This window comes from Eptatretus burgeri, chromosome 8 (genome assembly GCF_056783735.1).
Source record: "Eptatretus burgeri isolate ZD-2024b chromosome 8, Ebu_testis_v1, whole genome shotgun sequence".
Taxonomy (NCBI): Eukaryota; Metazoa; Chordata; class Myxini; order Myxiniformes; family Myxinidae; genus Eptatretus; species Eptatretus burgeri.
In genome coordinates, this window is record NC_140968.1 from 53,499,609 (window position 1) to 53,520,503 (window position 20,895).

The following is a 20,895-nucleotide window of genomic DNA, read 5'->3' on the forward strand; positions in this document are numbered from 1 at the left end:
CCAGGAGAAGACTTGAAGTTAAACATTCTGATAAATGTTGTTTTTTTGTTATTGAGTGGAAAAGTCTGTGTCTTCCAGTTTGCTTCTGGAACCAACATTGTACCTATTCATACCATACTGATGGTTGGTTACATATTACTTCTTGATCTGCTTAAGTTTTGGTCTGGGAAAGCAGGTGTTGCCACAGTTTTGAACAAAGTTATTCTTGTTGCTGGATTTGAATAGTCATCAAATACAATGTTTCACAAAATGCAAATTATTCCCTGCTGTCTGTTCAAATGCCATCATATTTAAAATTTGGCTCTCTAATCGACGAACTCCTAACCCCCATCCTTCCTCCCTGCCGAGTGCAGCTCATGCTATGTGGAATGCAGGAAATCGACTTGGGCGATTGGCAGAGAAATGCCATCTACCGGCACTATAACAGAAACAGCAAACAGATTGTGTGGTTCTGGCAGGTGAGAGATCTTCACGAGGACAGTACCATAGACCACATTGTCCTGTTCCATAAGCGGGTCTTGCTCCGAAAAGCAGGACTACAACGAAAATTAGTCCATGAGCTAAGATGGAAATTGGTACCATCTTGAGGGACCAGAAAAAGGTGATATGACTGATTGAAGACACAAATGTAGATAACAAAACAGCATGATGGACCTTTCTGGAGAGTAGCTCAAGTTAATTATATCCAATTTTCTGTTTTAGACCATTAATCGCTCGGACGGTGCTTTTGCGGACAAGATTTAAGGGTGTGTGGTCAGTTTGTGCCATGTATCCTTATTCTTCCACATCATATAGCGTATTCCCACATACCATTGGAAAGTGGACTTAATTTCCTATCCATTGGTATATAATATGTGACTATAGGTTAAATGATAAGCATTTTATAGGCTATAACATGCTTCGCTAAATAATTGCGCAAGGCAAATTTGAGAGCAAAAACGGTCATTAAAAGTATACTTGTTCATAAGACATAACATTCTAGGACATGGATATAGCCATTGTTATTTGTTTTATATAGAATGATATCTTAATATTATTTCAGAATGTCTGGCAGCTTTCTGTGATAATTATTGGACAAGTTATAGCGTTTTTCATGTTAAAACCCCTTGTGTAAAGAGCGCTTTTGTGTATCGACGCTTCGGCCATACTGTAATACCTGCCCTTTATCTGAGCATCGAGGGAAGGAAACTGGGTTCTCCATTTGGCTGCTATAGGCCCAGTCACACCTTGACGTTTTAGCCAGCAATGGCAACGTATCAAATGTATGTAAAATGCTGGCTTACGCTGAACTTTTGATGTTTTTTTTAAAAGATTTGGACGTATTCATAACGAGTTGGTTCGTATGCATAACATATTAGTAATGGACACAGAACGTTTCGTTGTCTTGTAGATAAGTTATACCAACGAATGCTTAGCCTGTTGTCGGCGTTAACAACCTATGCCCAACGATAGTCTAACTTATGCATAGCGCGCTGCACGTATCGCCGACGATCACGTGGCGTAGCCTATTAAAAGGCTGCGGCTCAACAATTCAAATCATAACCGCCAGAGAAATGGAAGTGTCAACATCACAGTCACACCTTGGCGATCTTGCCAGCGTATGCTGACCTCTGAAAAATGCGTCTAAAACGCTGGCGCACATCGAATACGGTATGGGTAAGTTTGGTATATGTGAATACAACGCTAAGGTACGCTATCATACGTCGTAGTAAGTGGAGTACGTCTTGAAATTTGAAACGTGTTAAAAATTTTACGACATACTTGCCGTATGCCTCACACGTTCCGCATGTGATGGGAATAAGTTGTACGCACGATATACGATCGTTGGCACACGTCGACAAAAGTTACTTGTAAGTTACTCATAAGTCGAAACACATCGAGGTAATGGTTAGTGTCAGTGTTCCAGACTCCCTGGTTTTTTTGGGTTTTTTTTTTCTTTGGTATGACGGTGATGTTGACACTTCGATTTCTCGTGCAGTTATAATATAATATAATTAATAGGCTGCCGCTCAACGATTTAAATCATAACCGCACTAGAAATCGAAGTGTCAACATCACCGTCATACCGAAGAAAAAAAAAACCAGGGAGTCTGGAACACTGACGCTAACCATTACCTCGATGTGTTTCGACTTATGAGTAACTTACAAGTAACGTGTGTCAACGATCGCGTAACGTGCCTACAACACGTTACTCATAGGTTAGAAATAAGTTTCGGGTACGCTAAACATTACCTCGACGTGTTTCGACTTATGATTGACTTACAAGTAACGTGTGTCGACGTGTGTCAACGATCGCATAACGTGCCTACAACTTATGGCCAGCGTCGCGGAACTTGTGAGTCATACACTGGCATAAGTCGTAAAATTTCTAGCATGCTAAAATTTGAGGACAACCACAAAGTACAACGATGAAAGCCAGCATACTACGACGTATGGCAGTGTTTTTCAGCATGCTCTCAATGTTTCCAAAACTTACCCATAACGTATTCGAAGTGTGCCAGCGTTTTCGACATATTTTTCAAAAATCGGCATAAGCTGGCTAAAACATCAAGGTGTGACTGGGCCTTATCCAAAGTATCATTCCTTGGTGCTTTGCATATGACAGGCTGAACTATGCCAAGTATCTACCAGTCTATTACCGCCAAATGACCAGGCTATCCGAGACGCACCCAGAGGTTCATCAGCACATGCTAGAAGGAGGTTTCTCAGTACAATTAGGTGCAACCAATACATTTGGTAGACTTCCTGTTGACCAAACCATTGAAGAAACAGTCAACAAGGACACACAGACAACCAGAGGCACAAAGGGATTCAGCTTGAAGCCTGCTGCTGTTAGCAGGTACTATGTCACATCAGAATATAGAAGTACCTGTCTTAAACAAATGAGGCTGATGATAGATGATAGCTGCAGCAAAAGAATGGTTCACACAGATTTGTGAGCTTCAAGAATGCACAAGGATGAGACTGATGTTGACAGTTAGGTTTATCTGATGGAAGACACCTGGACAAACCCATTCAGTCAAAATCCTTCAGAGCTGATAAGAATCTCAACTGGTTCTCGTGTGTCCCCAGAAGTTGCCAATTATCTTTTGACTGCTCACAAGAAAGGGGATGCAGCATATACAGATTATCAAATACAGCGTATTGAAGGATGAGCAAAACCATTTTTTGACAGTTTGCCAAAGATGCAGTTGAAGACATTTGATAATGCCCACAAAAGGATCAGCAGAAAACTACCTAACAAGGAGCAAGTCCTCAAAAGTGACAATAAACTGTTTGGACAGATGATACTCGTAGCTTCCAGCAGAAAGTTAAACATGAATGATGTACTGAAACACCCCCTAGGCCCCCTTCCTTCTTCCTTGGCCAACTGTGATGGTACTATGAAGAAAACCAACAAAGCAGCCCTTGCCAGAAAGCTTGAAAGTAAGGTCTCTGCTGTGGAAAACGTCCAACACACCTAAGCGTGTATCATTGATGGCATAAGTATTGTACAGAAGCTGAAAGGGGAGAATCTCACTTTTGATGAAGTGGCTGATATGCTTCTTTCAGCTGTACTGAATACATCAGCAAGTAGCAAGAGGGTTGATGTAGTATTCGACGTCTACAAACAGATATCTATAAAAGATGCAGAACGGGCCCTGAGGTCGACTGATGGAGGTATCTGCTTCACAAACATAGCACCCGGTCACCGAATACACCAATGGAGGCGTCTTCTGTCTTGTGACATCAGCAAGACGAAGCTGATCAAATTCGTCACAGAGCAATGGGGAACAGGGCCCTACAGAATAAGACTTAAAGACAAGGTCCTTTGTCACATGTGAGGATATCTGCACCAAGATCACCCATGAGGCTGCAGTTGAAGTTGACTAGCTCCGTTCATCTCATGAGGAAGCAGACACATGCTTGCTACTACACTATAAGCATGCATCGTCAAGTTTCCATTCTGTGATGATAGCTTCAGAAGACACAGACGTCATGATGCTATGTCTGACTTTTCATGATGGCATAGACTGTAATCTGTTCATCCGATGTGGATCATGAACCCACACCAGACTTGTTGACATAACAAAAGTTGCTGTTGCTCTCGGCAGAAACATCTGTAAAGCTTTATTGGGATTGCATTCCTACACAGGCTGCGACACAGTAAGCGCTTTCAGTGGCCGTGGAAAGGTGACAGGACTCAAACTCCTCATCAACAATCCAAGGTTTCAGACAGCTTTCAGTGACTTGGGGAAAGACTGGACACTACAGGATGATCTCTTCCATGTGCTTGAGGAATTCACTTGCAAGCTGTACATGTCTCAAACTGAAATCACAGAAGTTAACGAGATGCGGTTTCAGTTGTTCCGTGCTAAGAATGGTGATATCCAGTCAGGACAACTCCCTCCTTGTCAGGATTGTTTGAAGCTTCATGCTACCAGATCATGTTACCAAGCAGCCATTTGGCACCAGTCTTGAAGTAACTCCACGTGTACCCAGTCCACTTGACTGTAATGGTTGGGTATTGGATGACGATTGTAGACTTGCCATTGAGTGGTTGTCTGGTGCCCCAGCTCCTGATGTTGTGGAATTTTTATCCTACAAGTGTAAACGGGAGTGTAGGCTGCCAGCATGCACATGCATGGTCAATGGCCTAAGCTGCACAGCTACTTGTGTTCTCCAGGAGTGTGCGAACATGAAGGTCCAAGATGAACAGTCGGATGGCAGCGTGGATCATGAAGACGATGATGACAGTAACGTTGAAAATTGATACTCCATAATGCATATCTCTCAAATTATTTGTCATTGCCTGTTTCTGTTTAATGATTATGTCGAATAGCTATTTTCTTTATTTAACACTGTGGGATTAAAGATAACTCTGTGGCACATTCTGTTCAAAATTGTTCAAGAACTTCACAACATATACGTTTTCTTCTGCTATTGAATTGAATATGTAGCATCTTTGAAACTATGTCAGATTAATTAATAAAACTTAGTATCCTTTTAATTTTGCAGTTTGGAAGTAAAATGCATGATTTGTGATATGGATGTGATTTAAATTTCCTTTCAAATAAAGTGCATTACATTTGAGTAATGACACCACCAAATCATAAACGTGATAAAATTAGCGTATTTTGTGGATATACCCCTGCTGCACATAAAGCTGTATAAAATGCTTGAGCTACTCTACTCAGATGTCCATCATGCATTTTTGTGTTCCAGATACATCAACCTAACAGAAAATCACGACAAACCTTGGTCCCTCAAGATGGTACCAATTGGCCAGAAATGGCCCTCCAGCTCATGGACTAAATAGCTGATTAACAGCTTGTGCTGCAGAGCAAAACAGTCAATGTTCACGTTTGTTGCATATTCATCATCATTGTATTTCGCATGTGATTTGAGTTGGCAATGCTATTTGGTCTTGTGCGTCGAAAAAAAAAAGGTTTCGCATGAACATGGCTAACAGTTTATAGTTAACCATGAAATGTTTGTTATTACTTGGTGGGAGCCTTTCAACGCGTTTCAGGCACATTTTGATGATTAGCCCCACCAGTGCTGCCATTTGTGGGTACTGGCTTCGATCGATGTATCATTTGACACCAAAATTCTGGTGTCAAATGTTGAAGATTGACATGTGGCACTCACCTTTGTATTCGTTTTTACCTCACAAATGGTTTGTGTTGAAGTTGGGGTTTGGAAGGGGGTGGGGAAGCTTCAGAATTCACAGAATTGCCATAAGCTAATTTTGACACCTCGTGCACACTATTCTGAAGTGTTATTTATATATTTATTCAAAACTGACTTTGGGGAAACATGAGGAATGTACTGTATGAGGGAGAAGGGGTAGAGCAAGATTGGGTGGGATTAAACTAACAGAAAAGTGGACCATTTGGGCAGGTTGTGTGTGCTGTATCGTCTGAACTTGTGACAAAAGCAGATCTAAAACACGTGTGGACCTCACAAGTACACTAACAGAGCACAATAAGTCCTCACTTATCGCAAGTTTGCAGTTTTTATTTATCGCAATTTAGTTTTATGACCAAATATTTGATTATCACAAACGTGCCTCGTGTTATTGCAATGCCATTATAAGAAAAAACTTTCAAACCGCGTGTCTGAAACAGCAACCACCCAGGATGCACCTAAACACATTTTCACTCGGCTGTGCATGCACTGGACACTATGCCCTCCACACTCGCAGGATAGAAGACGCTCACTGATTGAGAGGTTTATTCATATTCCTTTTGAAACAGCCAAAACCCTCCATAATGAGTACCAGCCAGTCCTTGGCCAATCATGCCTCATCTCAAGAAACAATGAGAAGCTGTTACATTGAAGTTGAAATTGAATATAAATAAGAGACGTGACCATGGTGAAGGACCAATGCAAATCGGCCATGCATATACCATCGCTGCATTGACTGTGCATTTGATTGTGAAAAGTTCGGAAAAAGTAAAGGAAATATCAGAGACTGACCAGTTTGAATGCTACAAGACTAACCAGAGTGAGAGACAGTGCCATGCAGTACATGGAGCAGTTATGAAGTGCATGGATCGAAGATCAAACTGAACATCACATACCTTTATCTTTTGATGTGATCCAAGAAAAAAAAACCCCACAGTTTGTGGACTGATTTAAAGAAGAAAATGGAAGGTGCAAGGTGAAGAAAAGGGTGATTACGCAGAGACCTTCACAGCTAGCCAGGGTTGGTTCATAAGGTTTTGGCATTATACTAACCTCCACAACCGAAAGTGCATCAAAGTTGTTGTCTTCTGCGTCAAAAAAAAAGTGCATCATAAAGTGCATCATCATCAAACATCAAAGTTGAAGATCATCATTGAGGAGAGGAGTTACTCATCGAAGCATGTGGACAATATCGACAAAACTGGATTCTTTTGGAAAAAGAATGCCCTCCCTCACATACATTGCATGAGAAGAGAAAACTGCCCCAAGGTTTAAAGCAGCAAAGGACAGACTGACCTTGTTACTTGGCAGAAATGCAGAAGGGGATGTAAAACTCAAGCCACTTGTCTACCATGTGCTAAAAACCCACGAGCGCGAAAGGGCTTCCTCAAGCCACAGCTTCCCGTAATATGGCGGTCAAATCCAAAGGCTTGAATAACTGGAACGTTGACCCAGGATTACGTGATCAATTACTTCTCCAACCACGTTGAGTTGTACTCCATGGAGAACAACCTCGACAACAAATCGTTGCAACTTGTAGACAATGCCCTTCCACATCTTCAGAATATGGAAGATTGGTATGAAAATGTGCAGATAGTACTTTTGCCACACAATACTACCTCACTTTTACAGCCCATGAATCAGGGGGTTATTGCTGCTTTTTAAACCCGATTATATTAAGCGTACATTGCATTGGCTCATCAAGGAAACCGATGGTGTGGACAAGCCATCAATAAAGGAGTTTTGGTGAGCAGACAACATAACTAGAACTGCACTCTGTAGAATGCATACCTCCGCGAGGTTAAAGTTTCCATTTTGTATCCCACCGATGAGCCAAATCTGGATCTGAAGCAAAATCTAACCAGCTTGTTCTTGGTCACCTACCCAACTCATCCACCAAGTTTTGTCATTCATCCACAACTTTTTTGAAATATTGTGTTGTATATTGTTTTGGACCCATCTCTCAATGGTGGAAGAATAATTGAGAAATTCAGGATCCAGATCTTCACCAAAATCAAATGATTTCTTTCTTGTCACATACCCAACCTCTCCACCAAATTTTATCCAAATCTGTCCATAACGTTTTGAAATATCCTGCTCACAGACAGGAGTGAAAACATAACCTCCATCCACCTTCGGTGGCAGAGGTGAAAAGGCTTTGAAAAACATTTCGGATTTGTGGGTGGAGGTGAGTGCCTCTTCAATGAACACTGTGTGGAAGAAAGTGTGGCCTGAGTGTGTCCACAATTTCACAGGGTTTGTTGATGTTCCGTCGATTACAAGCCAAATTGTCGACCTGGCAAAGTAGGCTGGTTTTGATGAGGTTGACAGAGAAGGATGTTGTCTCATACAGAACCCTTAAGCAACGAAGATCTCATGTAATTGGAACAGCAGTGGGCTGAAGAAGAAGAAGATGCTATGATGCCTCAATTCAAGCAACTCACCATGAAAAACCTCAGCCAAATTCTCGGCACGTTTGAGCAGGCCATATAAAATTTATTATCGAGCAAGATCCAAATGTTGAAAGGAGCACTGATTTTAGCCGTGCTGTTAATGACAATCTATTTCTCTTCTTCAAAGATTATTTTCCAAAACTGTTTGTCGGCTAAGTGCTTCGTCCACCAACCATCCCCCTGCATACACAGCACCACGTTTCTCCATGCCTTCAAAAACAATAATTTCTCCCATCCCATAATCTTTATCTCTGTTTGTCAAAGTTGGGAATTAATAACCGACATCCCTCCACTTCATGTCCCCTCCTTCCGCTTTCGTTTCCACCCACCCACCCCTTCAAAGCGTCATGTTCTCCCTTTCTGCATCCTTTCTCACCCCACCCTCTCAATGCTTCCCCCTCACCAATCCCCTAAAACCTTCCCCTGCACCCCACACACTCAAACCTCCACCACCCCACACCCTCACAAAGCCTCACCCCCATACTGCACCCTCCAAATGCCTCCTTTCCTGCCCCCTGTCCCTAACTGTGTGGAACTCAAACATTACAGGTCTCCACTCCAACCTGTCAGATCTCTCAATCCAGGCTACTGTTCATGAACCAGACATCATCTGTTTAACATAATTCTTCCTCCCACAGGACGTTCCTGACTCATTAGTGTGTCTCCCCGGTTATTGTCTCCTCTTATTTGATAGGCCGGATTGAACTCTCCGGAGGGAAAACTGAATTTGGTAGGAGGGCTTGGAGTGGAGTATGGGGGTTTACGAGGGTAGAAAATATCATGGGTTTGGATTGGGGACGATCTGAGATGGTGGTGAACAGCTTAAAGATGCATATTTAAGACCTGGAGGGAAGAATGGGATTGAAGAGTATGTGGGAGTTTATTCCAAAGGTGGGGAAAAAGAATAATGAAAACGTGAAGGTGAGCAGTGATTCATAAATATGGTAGTTTTACCAGAAGGGGGAGGTCCTTGAGTGCCCTGCGGAAATGTGTTGGGGACATCTCGCAGACAAAGCGGGGGGGGGGGGAAGGGCGAGACCAGAAAGGAGACGGTAGAAGACAGAAAGACCACTGACCTGCCTGTGGTGAGAGAGTGAGAAGCCCAAGGACAGCCTCACCGTGGGAGAGACCAATAATCCTAAATGCCTTGGTTTCCACAGTGTAAAGCCAAGAAAGGTGAGAGGCAGGAGTACCAGCCCAGAGGGGAGAGTAGTACTCCATAAGGCTGCGGACGAAAGCATTGCATGTCATCAGGAGCTCAGGTGGACCGAAGAAGGACGATGGAGGATTCCCAGTTGGTGATTGGCTTTGGAGGCCAGGTTGGAAATGTGGCTTTCCCAGGAAAGATCATGGCAGATAGTGAGACCCAGAAGCTTGAATGAAAGGACTTCTTTCAGAGGAGTGTTGAGAAAGTAGATGGGGGGGGGGGGGGTTCCAAGCAGTCCTTTCGGAGAGACATAGTGAGAGTGTGAGATTTGTCAAAATTTAATATACATGTTCCACGTGTTGAACCAGTTTGTGATTTTATCCAGATCTGCAGAAAGCGAAGAAGCTGCTGCTTGCCAGTCTGAGAAATGACAGATGGTATGGCAGAGGGTGGAGTCGTCAGCAAAGAGATAAAGAGGATTTTCCAGAGGGTCAGAGAGATCATTGATGAAAACCCGAAAAAGAACAGGGCCCAGAACGCTGCCTTGAGGAACTCCAGCCTGGACAGGAAGAGGGGAGGAGAGAACTCTATTTAGAGCCACACGTTGGCTGTGACAGGAGAGGAAGTCTGCGAGCCATGAGTGGAGATGGCCTTGGATACCATAGAAAGAGAGTTTGGTGAACAGGGCAGGGTGGCAGACCGTGTCAAAAGCACGCGATATGTCTGGGGATATGGCTCTGATTTCATATCTGGCATTGAGTACCTCCATCCATTGTTGGGAGAGCAGAAGCAGCATATCCATGGTAGATTGACCTGGTCTGAAACCAAATTGATGATCGGAAATCAGGCCATTGGATCAGAGGAAGGATGTAATGTCTGAAGTGATGATGGATTCCATAACCTTGCTGATGATTGGGAGAAGGCTGATTGGTCTGTAGTTGCAGGGATATGTTTTTGCACCTTTTTGTGCAGGGCAGTAATGTTTGCTGATTTCCAAGCAGAGGGCAGATGACCTTGGGCAAATGAGAGGGTGAATAGAACAGAGAGGGGGTGAGCAAGAGCAGAGGAGCAGGTTTTTAGGACATGTGGGCTGATGCCGTCCGAACCAGTTGCAGAATCTGAGTCGAGGCTTGACAGCAAGCTCTCCACTTTGTCAGGAGAAAAGGACGCAGAGTCCAGGAACAGTTGGGTGCGACTGGGTAAGGTGAGTACAGAAAGCGATGGGTTTCGGACACAAGATTTAGATGCAAACACCGAGTTTAGGCATTCAGCCTTTTCATGTGTGGTATCAGCAGTGCGGCAATTTGAGGTAAGGGAGGGTATGGAGGGGGACATACACCAGAAACAGATTTGATTAGATGCCACCAGGATTTAGAGGAGGGAGAGGGGTTTGAAAGTTCTGACTTGAGCTTAGAAAGATGTTGTTTTCTAGCTCTCCTGAGGGTAGATACACACTTGTTCCGAGCTTTATGGAAGGAACTGAGATTACCTTCAGTTGGGTTTGCTTTCTATGAGGCAAAGGCAAGTTTTCAGGACAACTGCCTCACCACAAGCTTCAGTGAACCATGAGCGGGAGGAAGGGTAGGACAACTGAAGACGAGAGGGGATAAATCTGTGCCTGAGAGAGAGCGAGTTTAAATGGGTTGATGGTAGCTTGGGTGTGCTGTTAGCCTTGAGGAAAGTGTAGAGCTATGGCCGAGAGGTATGTTCACACTTGCCTCTGAGTTGTTTAACCTAGGTTCAAATCTCAGTCCATCTCTTGCAATCCTGGTGTTTCACAGGCAGGACGAACCATCAGGTGTGTGCCGTCCTTCGGACAGACGTTAAGATGGGTGTCCCATCTGCCAGCATTAGTTGGTGGGCGTTAAATATCCCTCTATCCTTTGAGAAGAGTCGGTGAGCTATCGCTGGCACCATGGAACAAATTCCAAATTCCTGCACACTCTGTTTAGTATTCTATGTCAGTGTCAACCTCTCCAAGATTATAACCCTAACCAAGAAACTACCTCAGAATAATTAACGCTCTGTACAAGAGCATGGCACATGATGATGAATGTAAAACGTGATTATTTTTTTTTTTTTTGGGGACGATGAAACAGTTATATTGTCACTTAGCCCTTTCTTTTCTGTGGCACGATGTAATGAACTGCAGAAAGGCACGCAGTGCCCTCCCTCACTGCAGCGTGCATATAATCATATACACAAATCAGTTAACTGCATCCCTTATCAATTCCAAATTTAAAACTGGTTCTCAAACTGCTGGTACACATTCTGGTTACACATTTCCTGAGGAATGGCACACAAGCTGCTGTTCATCAGCAATGGAATAAATCTATTTTAACTGCCTGCATTACTTTTTTCCATTTAGAATGTTGGACGTGCAAGGTGTCACGTGGTTTCTGATGCACCTGCATGGCCTTGATATGAATTCAGAGCAAATGTAACACTTAAACCACAACAGGCTATAAAGGAACAAAACAGAAAAACCGAGCAATTAAGTATTAAGATGAAATCCTTTTGCAAATTGTGTGTCAACAAGAGCAAAAATTGTGTTGCAATAAATGTTCCATACTGATGTGATATTTTCCAAGTCCAAAAAAGGCATAACTCTGTGAAAAATTGATGAAACACCGTGAAACTCAAACTTGTTCTGTAACATAATAAAGCCATCTGCCAAGTTTCAGTTGAATATGTCAAAAAGTATGGGGAAAAAAGTTCTGAAAAACCACAGGACAGAGAGCAAAAACTGTAGTCCTCTCCTGTGAAACCAGTTGGGGACTGAAAACAAATAGCGATGAGATTTCTCCACATGCCAATAAGCTGCTTCGGTGAACAGCTTGGAATGCCATGAAGAACTATGTTGACTCCTCGTCACCTTATCAAAGTAGTCTGTACATTTTCGAACTTGATAAATAAATTGGTTAAATATCGCCATGTCTTGGTTTTGAACCATTCATTTCAGCCTCTTTGAGAGAAATGTGGTCCAACACCAGAAACTGGCTGCATCCTCCACCAAAAACAACCACCACGTATCACTGTTCTTTGCTACCACGAGCTGTATTGATATTTTGTGACTTATCCATTGTTTCTACAGATCGTGAGAGAGATGGACAATGAGAAGCGAACACGGCTGCTGCAGTTTGTCACCGGAACGTGTCGCCTGCCTGTGGGAGGCTTTGCCGAGCTCATGGGTAAACTTGTTGTGGCTGGTGTGGCAGGAACACTCCAACTACATTTTTAAAATAAATAAATAAATAATACTTCATGTCAAAAGCAACTTGTGTTGAATCTGTCATCTTCTCGTTGTCCATGTAGGAAGCAATGGACCTCAGAAATACTGCATTGAGAAGGTGGGGAAGGAAACATGGCTTCCTCGCAGCCACACTTGGTAAGATTTGGGTCAAGTTCCTCTTGCTTCTCATGCTCAGACTTCCAAAAGCTTCAAACTGAGCTTTTTTGTAGTTGTTGACTGCAGTTCCCTGATATTATGCTCGTGTGTTTTCCTTAGTTTTAACAGGTTAGATTTACCGCCATACAAAAGTTATGAGCAACTGAAAGAGAAGCTGATGTTTGCTATCGAGGAAACGGAGGGTTTTGGCCAAGAATGACATTCCTGGTTGCAACGACAGTGGACTGCCCATGATGAAAATACCAGAGATTTTCCTGTTCCTCATGTGGGAGCCACGATCATAATGGCACACGTGATTTCGCAAATCCCTCTTAAAATGCATCGTCGATCACCACCGAAACTTCACTTTGGTTGTTCGACCGACGAGGCCAACAGTGCTCTTTCGACTGAGATGCAAAGGGACAAAAGCACTCCATATGTAGCCAGCTTATGTTCTCCAAGGTGCATTTTGAAAACTGGTCTGGTTTGTATGGTAGTGGACCTTTAAGCATGCACCTGACAGGTGGCTTGAGTGGACTTATTACTTTGCTTGAACCTTTATTTCCCACCCCTCACCCCAACTCTCTTTTATTTTCCTTTCACCCTGGTAAGCAGCAGATGTATCAGATGTAAAGGAATGTATTGTAATCCTCAAAATAGATTACTTTGTCGAAAAAAAGAAGAAAAAAAAAAGACCACATTATGCTCGATCTCATCACCGATTCCTCTTTGAGATGCTTTGGTTTACGTTGACCAATTCATCCTGGCAGGGAAATTTGTGGATACGAATCGGTGAGAGCGTAACGGAGTGTTTTCATCGCACAAGGTTGATTTGGCTGCTTGGGTGAGCTGATCATTTCCTTTTAATCGAAATCCAAGGTCACTTTGCCTCTCTCAGTGATGGATTTGATAAATGAGACACTTGCAATCAAACCAATCAGCCCAGCGTAGTGGAAACCACCTAAACTTCCCCACTTCTCACCACATTTCCTCGTTCTGTTTTTCCACTGATCAATCGTATTCGGCATAGGAATGGAGCAGCTAAAAAAACGACTAATCGATATTCATCAAACTTTCACTTCTTGCTTTCCTATCAAGAAGGCCCTGTGAATATGCACAGATTACCATAAAGTGGTACTTCCTTGAGGCCAGCGTATTTTTTTGACAAGGAAAAAAAAATTGCACAATTATGCTTTATCGCCGAGATAGAAGTTTGATGATTTGCATTTTTTTTTTTAAATAGTCTAAAGATGTGACAAATTTAATTGCAAGTAGCTTGCAGCATAAGCAATATCTGTGCGCTTGTGCCACTTTCTGCATAGCCACGAGATTTCCGAGTACCTGTGTGGAAATGCATTGCACTGGGGCTGTGGACCTGGTAACCCAAAAAGGCATTTTCCTCCCTTCCAGGATGGGCTGCCTTACTTTAAGCAACTATACTGGTGCCCCAACGTGACACATACCCAAATAGCAAACCTTTCGCATTTTGGAACTTACACCACTCAATTGAGATAGTAGACTTGGGGTGCAAGATTGTACCGATCATTGTACTTACCGGTGACAGGTATATGAGAACATTGTACAGATATAGTGAACATTGCGATAAAATTTGGCACAACAACATCGTGAACGTCGAACTACAATGAGGCCCATGGAACAAGTGGTGTTATGAAAGGCATTTTCTCCCTCTCTCTTTCTCTGTCTCTCTTACCCTCCCTCTCCCCCCAACCCCTTACCGAGCAGTATCCGATACATGCTGTGCAACATGAACTCGCTCTGCTCCACAATTCGTCACACCTTATTGGTCTTCGAGGCAATTGAAACCACATATCTTAATGGAAATGACCTATCTCTCAAATTGGCATGAAAAAGCGAATTATAAAATAATTTATATGCACCCTGTAAAGAAAATGTGTGACAAAGTTAGCCTGTATATGAGATGAGATTAAATTGTAAAATGTTACAAATAAACAAACTTTATAACAAATGCCATCTAGTTTTGCATTCTTGTTGTAATTAATGGCTGCACATTGCTATTCCTGCAAACGTTTATTTTCTGCATTTGTAAAGTACTTACAATACAGTGTGCAGGATATTATTCTTTCATTTATTTTGTATGCAGCCTGCGGCTGCTGGTTGTATCATTTCTGGGAGCACGGGATGCAGAGCTCCCTGAAAGTTAGAGCAGGAATTTGTAATTTGTTCATTGTGTTGGTGATAGTTCGCATACTCTTCGCAAAGGACACCGTGGAATCTTTGAAACACTGGGATACCGGTTTATAGCTCGGCCGAGATTCAAGCTCAGGCTCGACAGCTCAGAGGCGAATGTACATTCTTCCAGGTCATCCTGCCAACCTTGCAGAAGATAATCTATATATCTGTCTATCTATTTATAAAAGAACGTTTCCAGATTCCGTCTGAGCAGGGTAAACGTCGTAACCACAGCACGTACAATGCTGAATAATACCTCATTTCAGAGCCTTTTAGTCCAGACAGTGCATGCGGAGTTTTCAAATATTGTTATTCATGCAATTTCAAGTTGTATTCATTTTAGTTGCGCACATGGTGTATATGCTCAGTCGTTGATTTGCACATCCACCGGATGTAAAAAAAATAAATATAGTTATCGTTACGAATTCTCCGCCCACCGGCGTGCGGACAGCCGCTTTCAGCCGAATCGCGGCCGTATGCCCACCGGACGGACAATTCAGTCGTGACTTTCCAGAACAACGCCGAAAACCAGTGACGGGTGTGCTCCAAGCGCACACCACGGCCTAGTCCAGCGTTTCTCAACCGGGGGCCCATGGCCCCCCCACGGGGCCATCTGCCTTCGACCGGGGGGCCATGAGCGGACGCCAAAAAACTGCGATTCAGAATGCAGAAGCTTGTAATGTACAATTAAGGTGACGAGTCTCTGGTCATAGTGTCAAAGTAAAAAGGGTAGATGAGTTTAACCACGATTTTAAAAGAGAAGGCGGAGCCCACAGAGTATTCAGAGTGAACCAATGTTTACAAAAACGTTAGAATTTTGTTTTTTTTCAATTTTTTTCTCAGATGTCGAAGGCTCGAAAATGGAATGACAGCTATTTCAAGTTTGGATTCACGAATGTCAGTCGAGATGGCGTGGACAGCGCGCAATGTCTGCACTGCTCGGTCGTGATGTCAAATGCATCACTACATCCTTCCAAACTTTCAAACCATCGCGACAAGATGCATCCCGGAAGGAAGGAAGATAATATCGACACTCTGTCTGTGAAACAATCACGATATTACCGTGAAGCGACACTTCCCAAATGTGGATTCCGGCCAGAAGAAAAACCTGCTCTTCAATCCAGCTACGAAGTGGCATACCGAATTGCGAAGTGAAAGAAGCCGCACACTATTGCTGAGGACCTTATCAAGCCATGTACAGAGAAAATGGTGGAATTGATGATCGGACCAGAGGCGAAAAAGAAGATCGAGCAAGTTTCGCTCTCTAATGACACGATCCGACGATGGATTGACGACATGGCCGCTGATGTGTGCCGTCAAGTTTGCTCCAAAATCAAACAAAGCACGCTCCAGGCGAGCCTTCAATTAGACGAGTCTACCGACACCGCCCTGGAGAGCCAGTTGATCGCCTTCGCTCGCTACGAGAGAAAGGGAGAGATGAAGGAAGAGTTCTTGTTCTGCAATACCCTACCAACCACAACGACAGTGGCAGATATCAAAGCTATTGTGGACTCTTTTTTTTTTTGAAGCTAATGGACTCGGTTGGCAGAATTTCAAGCACATTTGTACGAATGGTGCCCCAGCGATGGTCGGCGTCAGAGGAGGGTTCGTCACGCTTGTGAAGAACGAATGGCCCCATGTGACGTCCTCCCACTGTTCGCTACACCAATACGCTCTTGCGTCAAAGACTCTTCCGCCTCGTTTGCTGGAAGTCATGGACGTCGCGGTCAAAGTGATCCACTTCATTCGTGCGAAGGCCAAAAATCATCGGCTCTTCCAACTCCTGGCCAAGGAAATGGGAGCGGAACATGTTGGACTTCTGTTCCACACCAAAGTCCGTTGGCTATCGAGGGGGAAATGCCTCTCTCGGCTGTATGAACTCCGGGTTGATGTGGAAATCTTCCTGCGAGACAACGAAAACAACCTCCATGTCCACTTCGACAGTGAAGAGTTCGTCATGATGCTCGCCTACCTGGCCGATATATTCGGCCGACTTAACGAAATGAACCAGTCCTTGCAAGGCCGTGATGTGACAGTCAGTGACGTTCAAGACAAGCTTGCCGGACTGTCTGCTAGAATGGAAGTCTGGCAGGCACGAATCAAGTCCACTGCCTTGTTTCCTTTCTTGGACGAGCACCTGCAGACACAGAGGATTGAGCTTCCCGTCGGCATCAAAGATTGCATCACTAGACATCTCGACAATCTCTCCGCTGAGTTCAAATCGTATTTCGACGATGCACTGTTGGATGTTCCGTGGCACAAAGACCCGTTTAACGCCAAAATTGAACCTACTGAAGATGAAGCAGAGGAGCTGGCGGAGTTGAAGGTTTCAAAAGCAATGAAGCTGCTCTTCAGTAACAAAGAAGACCACTCCACCTTCTGGTTGTCTGTTCAGGATGCGTATCCACTACTCAGCAAGAAGGCATCCGTAATGCTCATTCAATTCGCCACAACATTTCTTTGCGAATCCGGATTTTCTGACCTTGCAACCATTAAAACTAAGTCATGAAACCGTCTTGACGTTGGGAACGATATTCGCATTGCTGTGTCCAAGACGGAGCCGGACATAAGAGGCCTCGTCAGACAAGCCCAACAGCAAGTGTCTCATTGATTGTATTGCTTAGAAAAATGTTTACTTTGATTTATCTTTTAAGACTGAGTAAATAAATTTCATAAAACGAAATCTGCATCTTTTATTGTAGGGCAGGGGACCACGAATGTTAAGCGACTCGGTAGGGGGGCCATGGGCCATCAAAGGTTGAGAAACGCTGGCCGAGTCAATATTCTACCCGCGCGCGACAGGGTCAATCGCCGAATTGTCGATATACCTAATTATTCACGCGGGCAGCCTACCGAGAGACCGTACCTCAGCGAGGTCTGCTCGGACACAAACCGCTTAAGCGGTTCGTTCCATTCTGGGATAACCGAGCGGAGTATTATCGCGAGACCTCGCTGGACTCGATTCTTTTAACGGCTATCAAAAAGCCCGCTACCATTCCAAAATGAAATATGGCGTTTCAACGGGGAAAATGACACGACGAACAGGTTCACATTCAAATAAGCACATTTATTATTTTACACGTATACAAACAATCATCCAATGAATTGGTGAAACACGCATGCAGTTGATTTGTGATGAATGCGGCACGAGACCAAGACGCGAGCAAGGAGAAGCGCTTCAACCGTCTATAATTAATCATGTACAGTCACAACAGTTTTTCTACTTAACGGGACACGGCGCCACAACTTCCACACAAATAAAAGCAAGGAAAAGACCCTCTTAAAGACAAGGAGGTCAGACTGGACCCCTTAGGGTCTTTATGTCCAAGGAGCTTGGTTGACCGAAGGAACTCCAAGAGGCCGCCGCAGGTTACCTCCACCCTCGTGGTGACTTGCTTGGGTGTCCCTCTTGGACCTCTTCAGCTCCTCACCGACTGCGGAGACTCCAGGCTCCAGCGCGGCTGCCCACAACTCCACACTCTCACACGAACCCAGACCTCCACCGACTGACTTCCACTCGCCTCTCCACTCGCTTCTCAATGACCTCTACTCGGTTCTCCTCGACGACACACACACTTCGCTGCATTCAGCGCTCGCTTTTATCTCCATGGCCCTCGCCCCTCCCCTCGCCCCCCTCCCTTCCAGCACGCGTGCGAAGCTTCCAGAAGCAGGGCGTTTTCCTCGCCGAATCGGGACTTTTCTTTTGCCTTTGCCATAGCTTTCGTTTTTTTCCACACGTGTTTGTCGTTGGGGGGAGGGGTGAGGCCGTCGTCCGTTCTCCCCCGATGAATGCCAGGCTTCTCGCAACCTTGCAGAGGTGGAAATGCGGTGGTGGTTGGTGTTATGGTGGCGTGGCTGGCGTTTCGTGGTGGTCTTGATGGTGGTGTGGCTGGCGTTCGTGGTGGTCATGAGGGTGGTGTGGTTGGGCGGTGGTGGTTAAGGTGGCTGTTGTGAAGGCGGCTGTTCGTTGTTTGTGGGGATGTTGGTGGTTGACGAGAAGGTGGTTGTGGTGATCGTGATTGTTGTGGTTGGTGGCGCTTTGTGGTGGTATTAATGGTGGTTGGTCCAAAATAACGATAGTAAAAGAAAAACGGCAAACTCAAAGATCACAGCCCGGGTGACACGAATAAATCCCACACGAATAAATCTAAAAATTAGACAACAGTGGGGAAATCTAACTGAACACGGACTTATCGGCATAACTGAACTAAGGACCTAAATGTTGCTCTGCGAATTTCCACAGCCGTAACACTATATATATATATATATATATATATATATATATATATATATATATATATATATATATATATATATATATATATATATATATATATATATATATATATATATATATATATATATATGTATATATATGTATAGATATATATGTATAGATATATATATATATATATATATATATATATATATATATATATGTTGTTGCGGATTCGCGCCCGCCGGCGTGCGAACGGCCACGTAACTCGAATCGCGGCACGTCGCCCACCGGACGGACAATCCAGTCGTGACCCTCTCGGACTAACGCCGGGAACTAGTCACGGGTGGACCTTTCGGCCTCACCACGATCGTGCCAATCGCCCCCCCCCCCCCCCCGTGTGGGATAGGGTTGCTCGCCAAATTCGACCTACCTAAGTACCCACACGGAGGGTAGACCGGGCGATCGCACCTCGCCGCAGGTCGACTTCGGAGACGGGCCACTTTAAGCGACCCGTTCCGTACTATCGGGATAACCGAGCGGTGTTATCGTCGGCCTCGACGGTTCGATTAATTATCGGGCGTTTTAGCCCACGACCAACCCTTTACGTGAAGTGAGATGGAGATTCAATAGAGGAAAAGACGAAGCGAAGCGGGAAAACAGTTCAACATAAAACACATTTATTTCACGATGAACGGAAAGCACACATATACAATTACACCAAAAGCAAATGTAAAAGAAGAAGAAACACAATATTACACAAAAAGCAAATGCAACAATGCAGATCTAACCAACTACCGAGCACACGGCAACACTTATACAGTTTTACTTCACAGACGGCACCGACAACACATATACCCAAAGCAAAAGAAAAGGACCACCCTCAAGGATGAGGCGGGCCTGGGGCCGAGACCGCGTCGGGCCTACCCGTCTGGTGATGAGCCGCGAAATGGCGCTGGCGCCCCGACTCCGCGGGCCTCGCTGGGACTGCCTGGTATGGGGTGGGGACGGGGCCCCCTTCTCGCACTATCTCAGCGCGGGGGGAAACAGGAGGGGGTTGTTGATGCTCGGGGGATGGAGGATATCTCCCTGTCTCGGGTCCCGCGACGAGCGTCTCCACCACGACCTCGGTCGCGCCGCCGGCCTCTCCCTCCGCAGCTCCCCGACTCCGACACGAGCACCCCCTCGACCGCCTTCGCCGCCGCCACCTCTCCACAGCTCCGTCCTCTTCACTCTGACTACTACCACTTCTTCCCAGCTCCACCGACAACTCCACTTGACTGACGAACGCGGTCGTTTATATCCCCCGTGGCCTCGCTCCTTCACCTTCGACCCTTTACCTCCAACCCTTCACCTCTAACTGGCTCCCCATTGGACCGAGGAAAAGTGGGCGTGAATGCTTTTTGATCCATGAATTTGCATATAGCGACCACACTCCAACGTACCTGGAGGCGGGGCCAAATCGCCCCACGCTCACCGATAGGACGGAACAGAAGTGGGCGTGAGTCGTTTTTGATCCGTTTTCTTCGGAAAGGCCGGCGCTTTTGCACCCCTGCTCGGTGCGCGCCCTGCACGAGTCCAGTATCGGTGCCCACAAGCGGGGTGGGAATGACGGTGATGCGATGGTTGCGAGGGCGAGTTGTGACGGTAAAGGTCGTGGCTGTTGTTGTGAAGCGGCGTTGCGGTTGGTGGTTGTTGTGTGATGGCTGTTGAGACGTGGTTGGTGGTGGTAGTAATGGCGGCTGGTCCAAAATAAAGATAGTAAAAGAAAAACGGCTATCTAGAAGGGTCGCAGCCCGCATGAATGACA

The 20,895-nt window shown here is 44.8% G+C and overlaps 1 protein-coding gene across 5 annotated transcripts in view; it reads left to right on the plus strand.

Annotated features, from left to right (window-relative positions):
* Positions 1-14,645, plus strand: part of LOC147021754 (NEDD4-like E3 ubiquitin-protein ligase WWP1) — a 153,798-nt gene extending 139,153 nt beyond the window's left edge. For all 5 annotated transcript variants that reach the window (XM_085892033.1, XM_085892034.1, XM_085892037.1 and 2 more), the window contains 4 exons: positions 354-458; positions 12,365-12,461; positions 12,586-12,658; positions 12,779-14,645. In XM_085892033.1, coding sequence (XP_085748159.1) covers positions 354-458; positions 12,365-12,461; positions 12,586-12,658; positions 12,779-12,878 — 375 coding nt within the window. In that variant the 3' untranslated portion in view covers positions 12,879-14,645. The remainder of the gene's footprint in view (positions 1-353; positions 459-12,364; positions 12,462-12,585; positions 12,659-12,778) is intronic.
* The last annotated feature ends 6,250 nt before the right edge of the window (positions 14,646-20,895 follow it).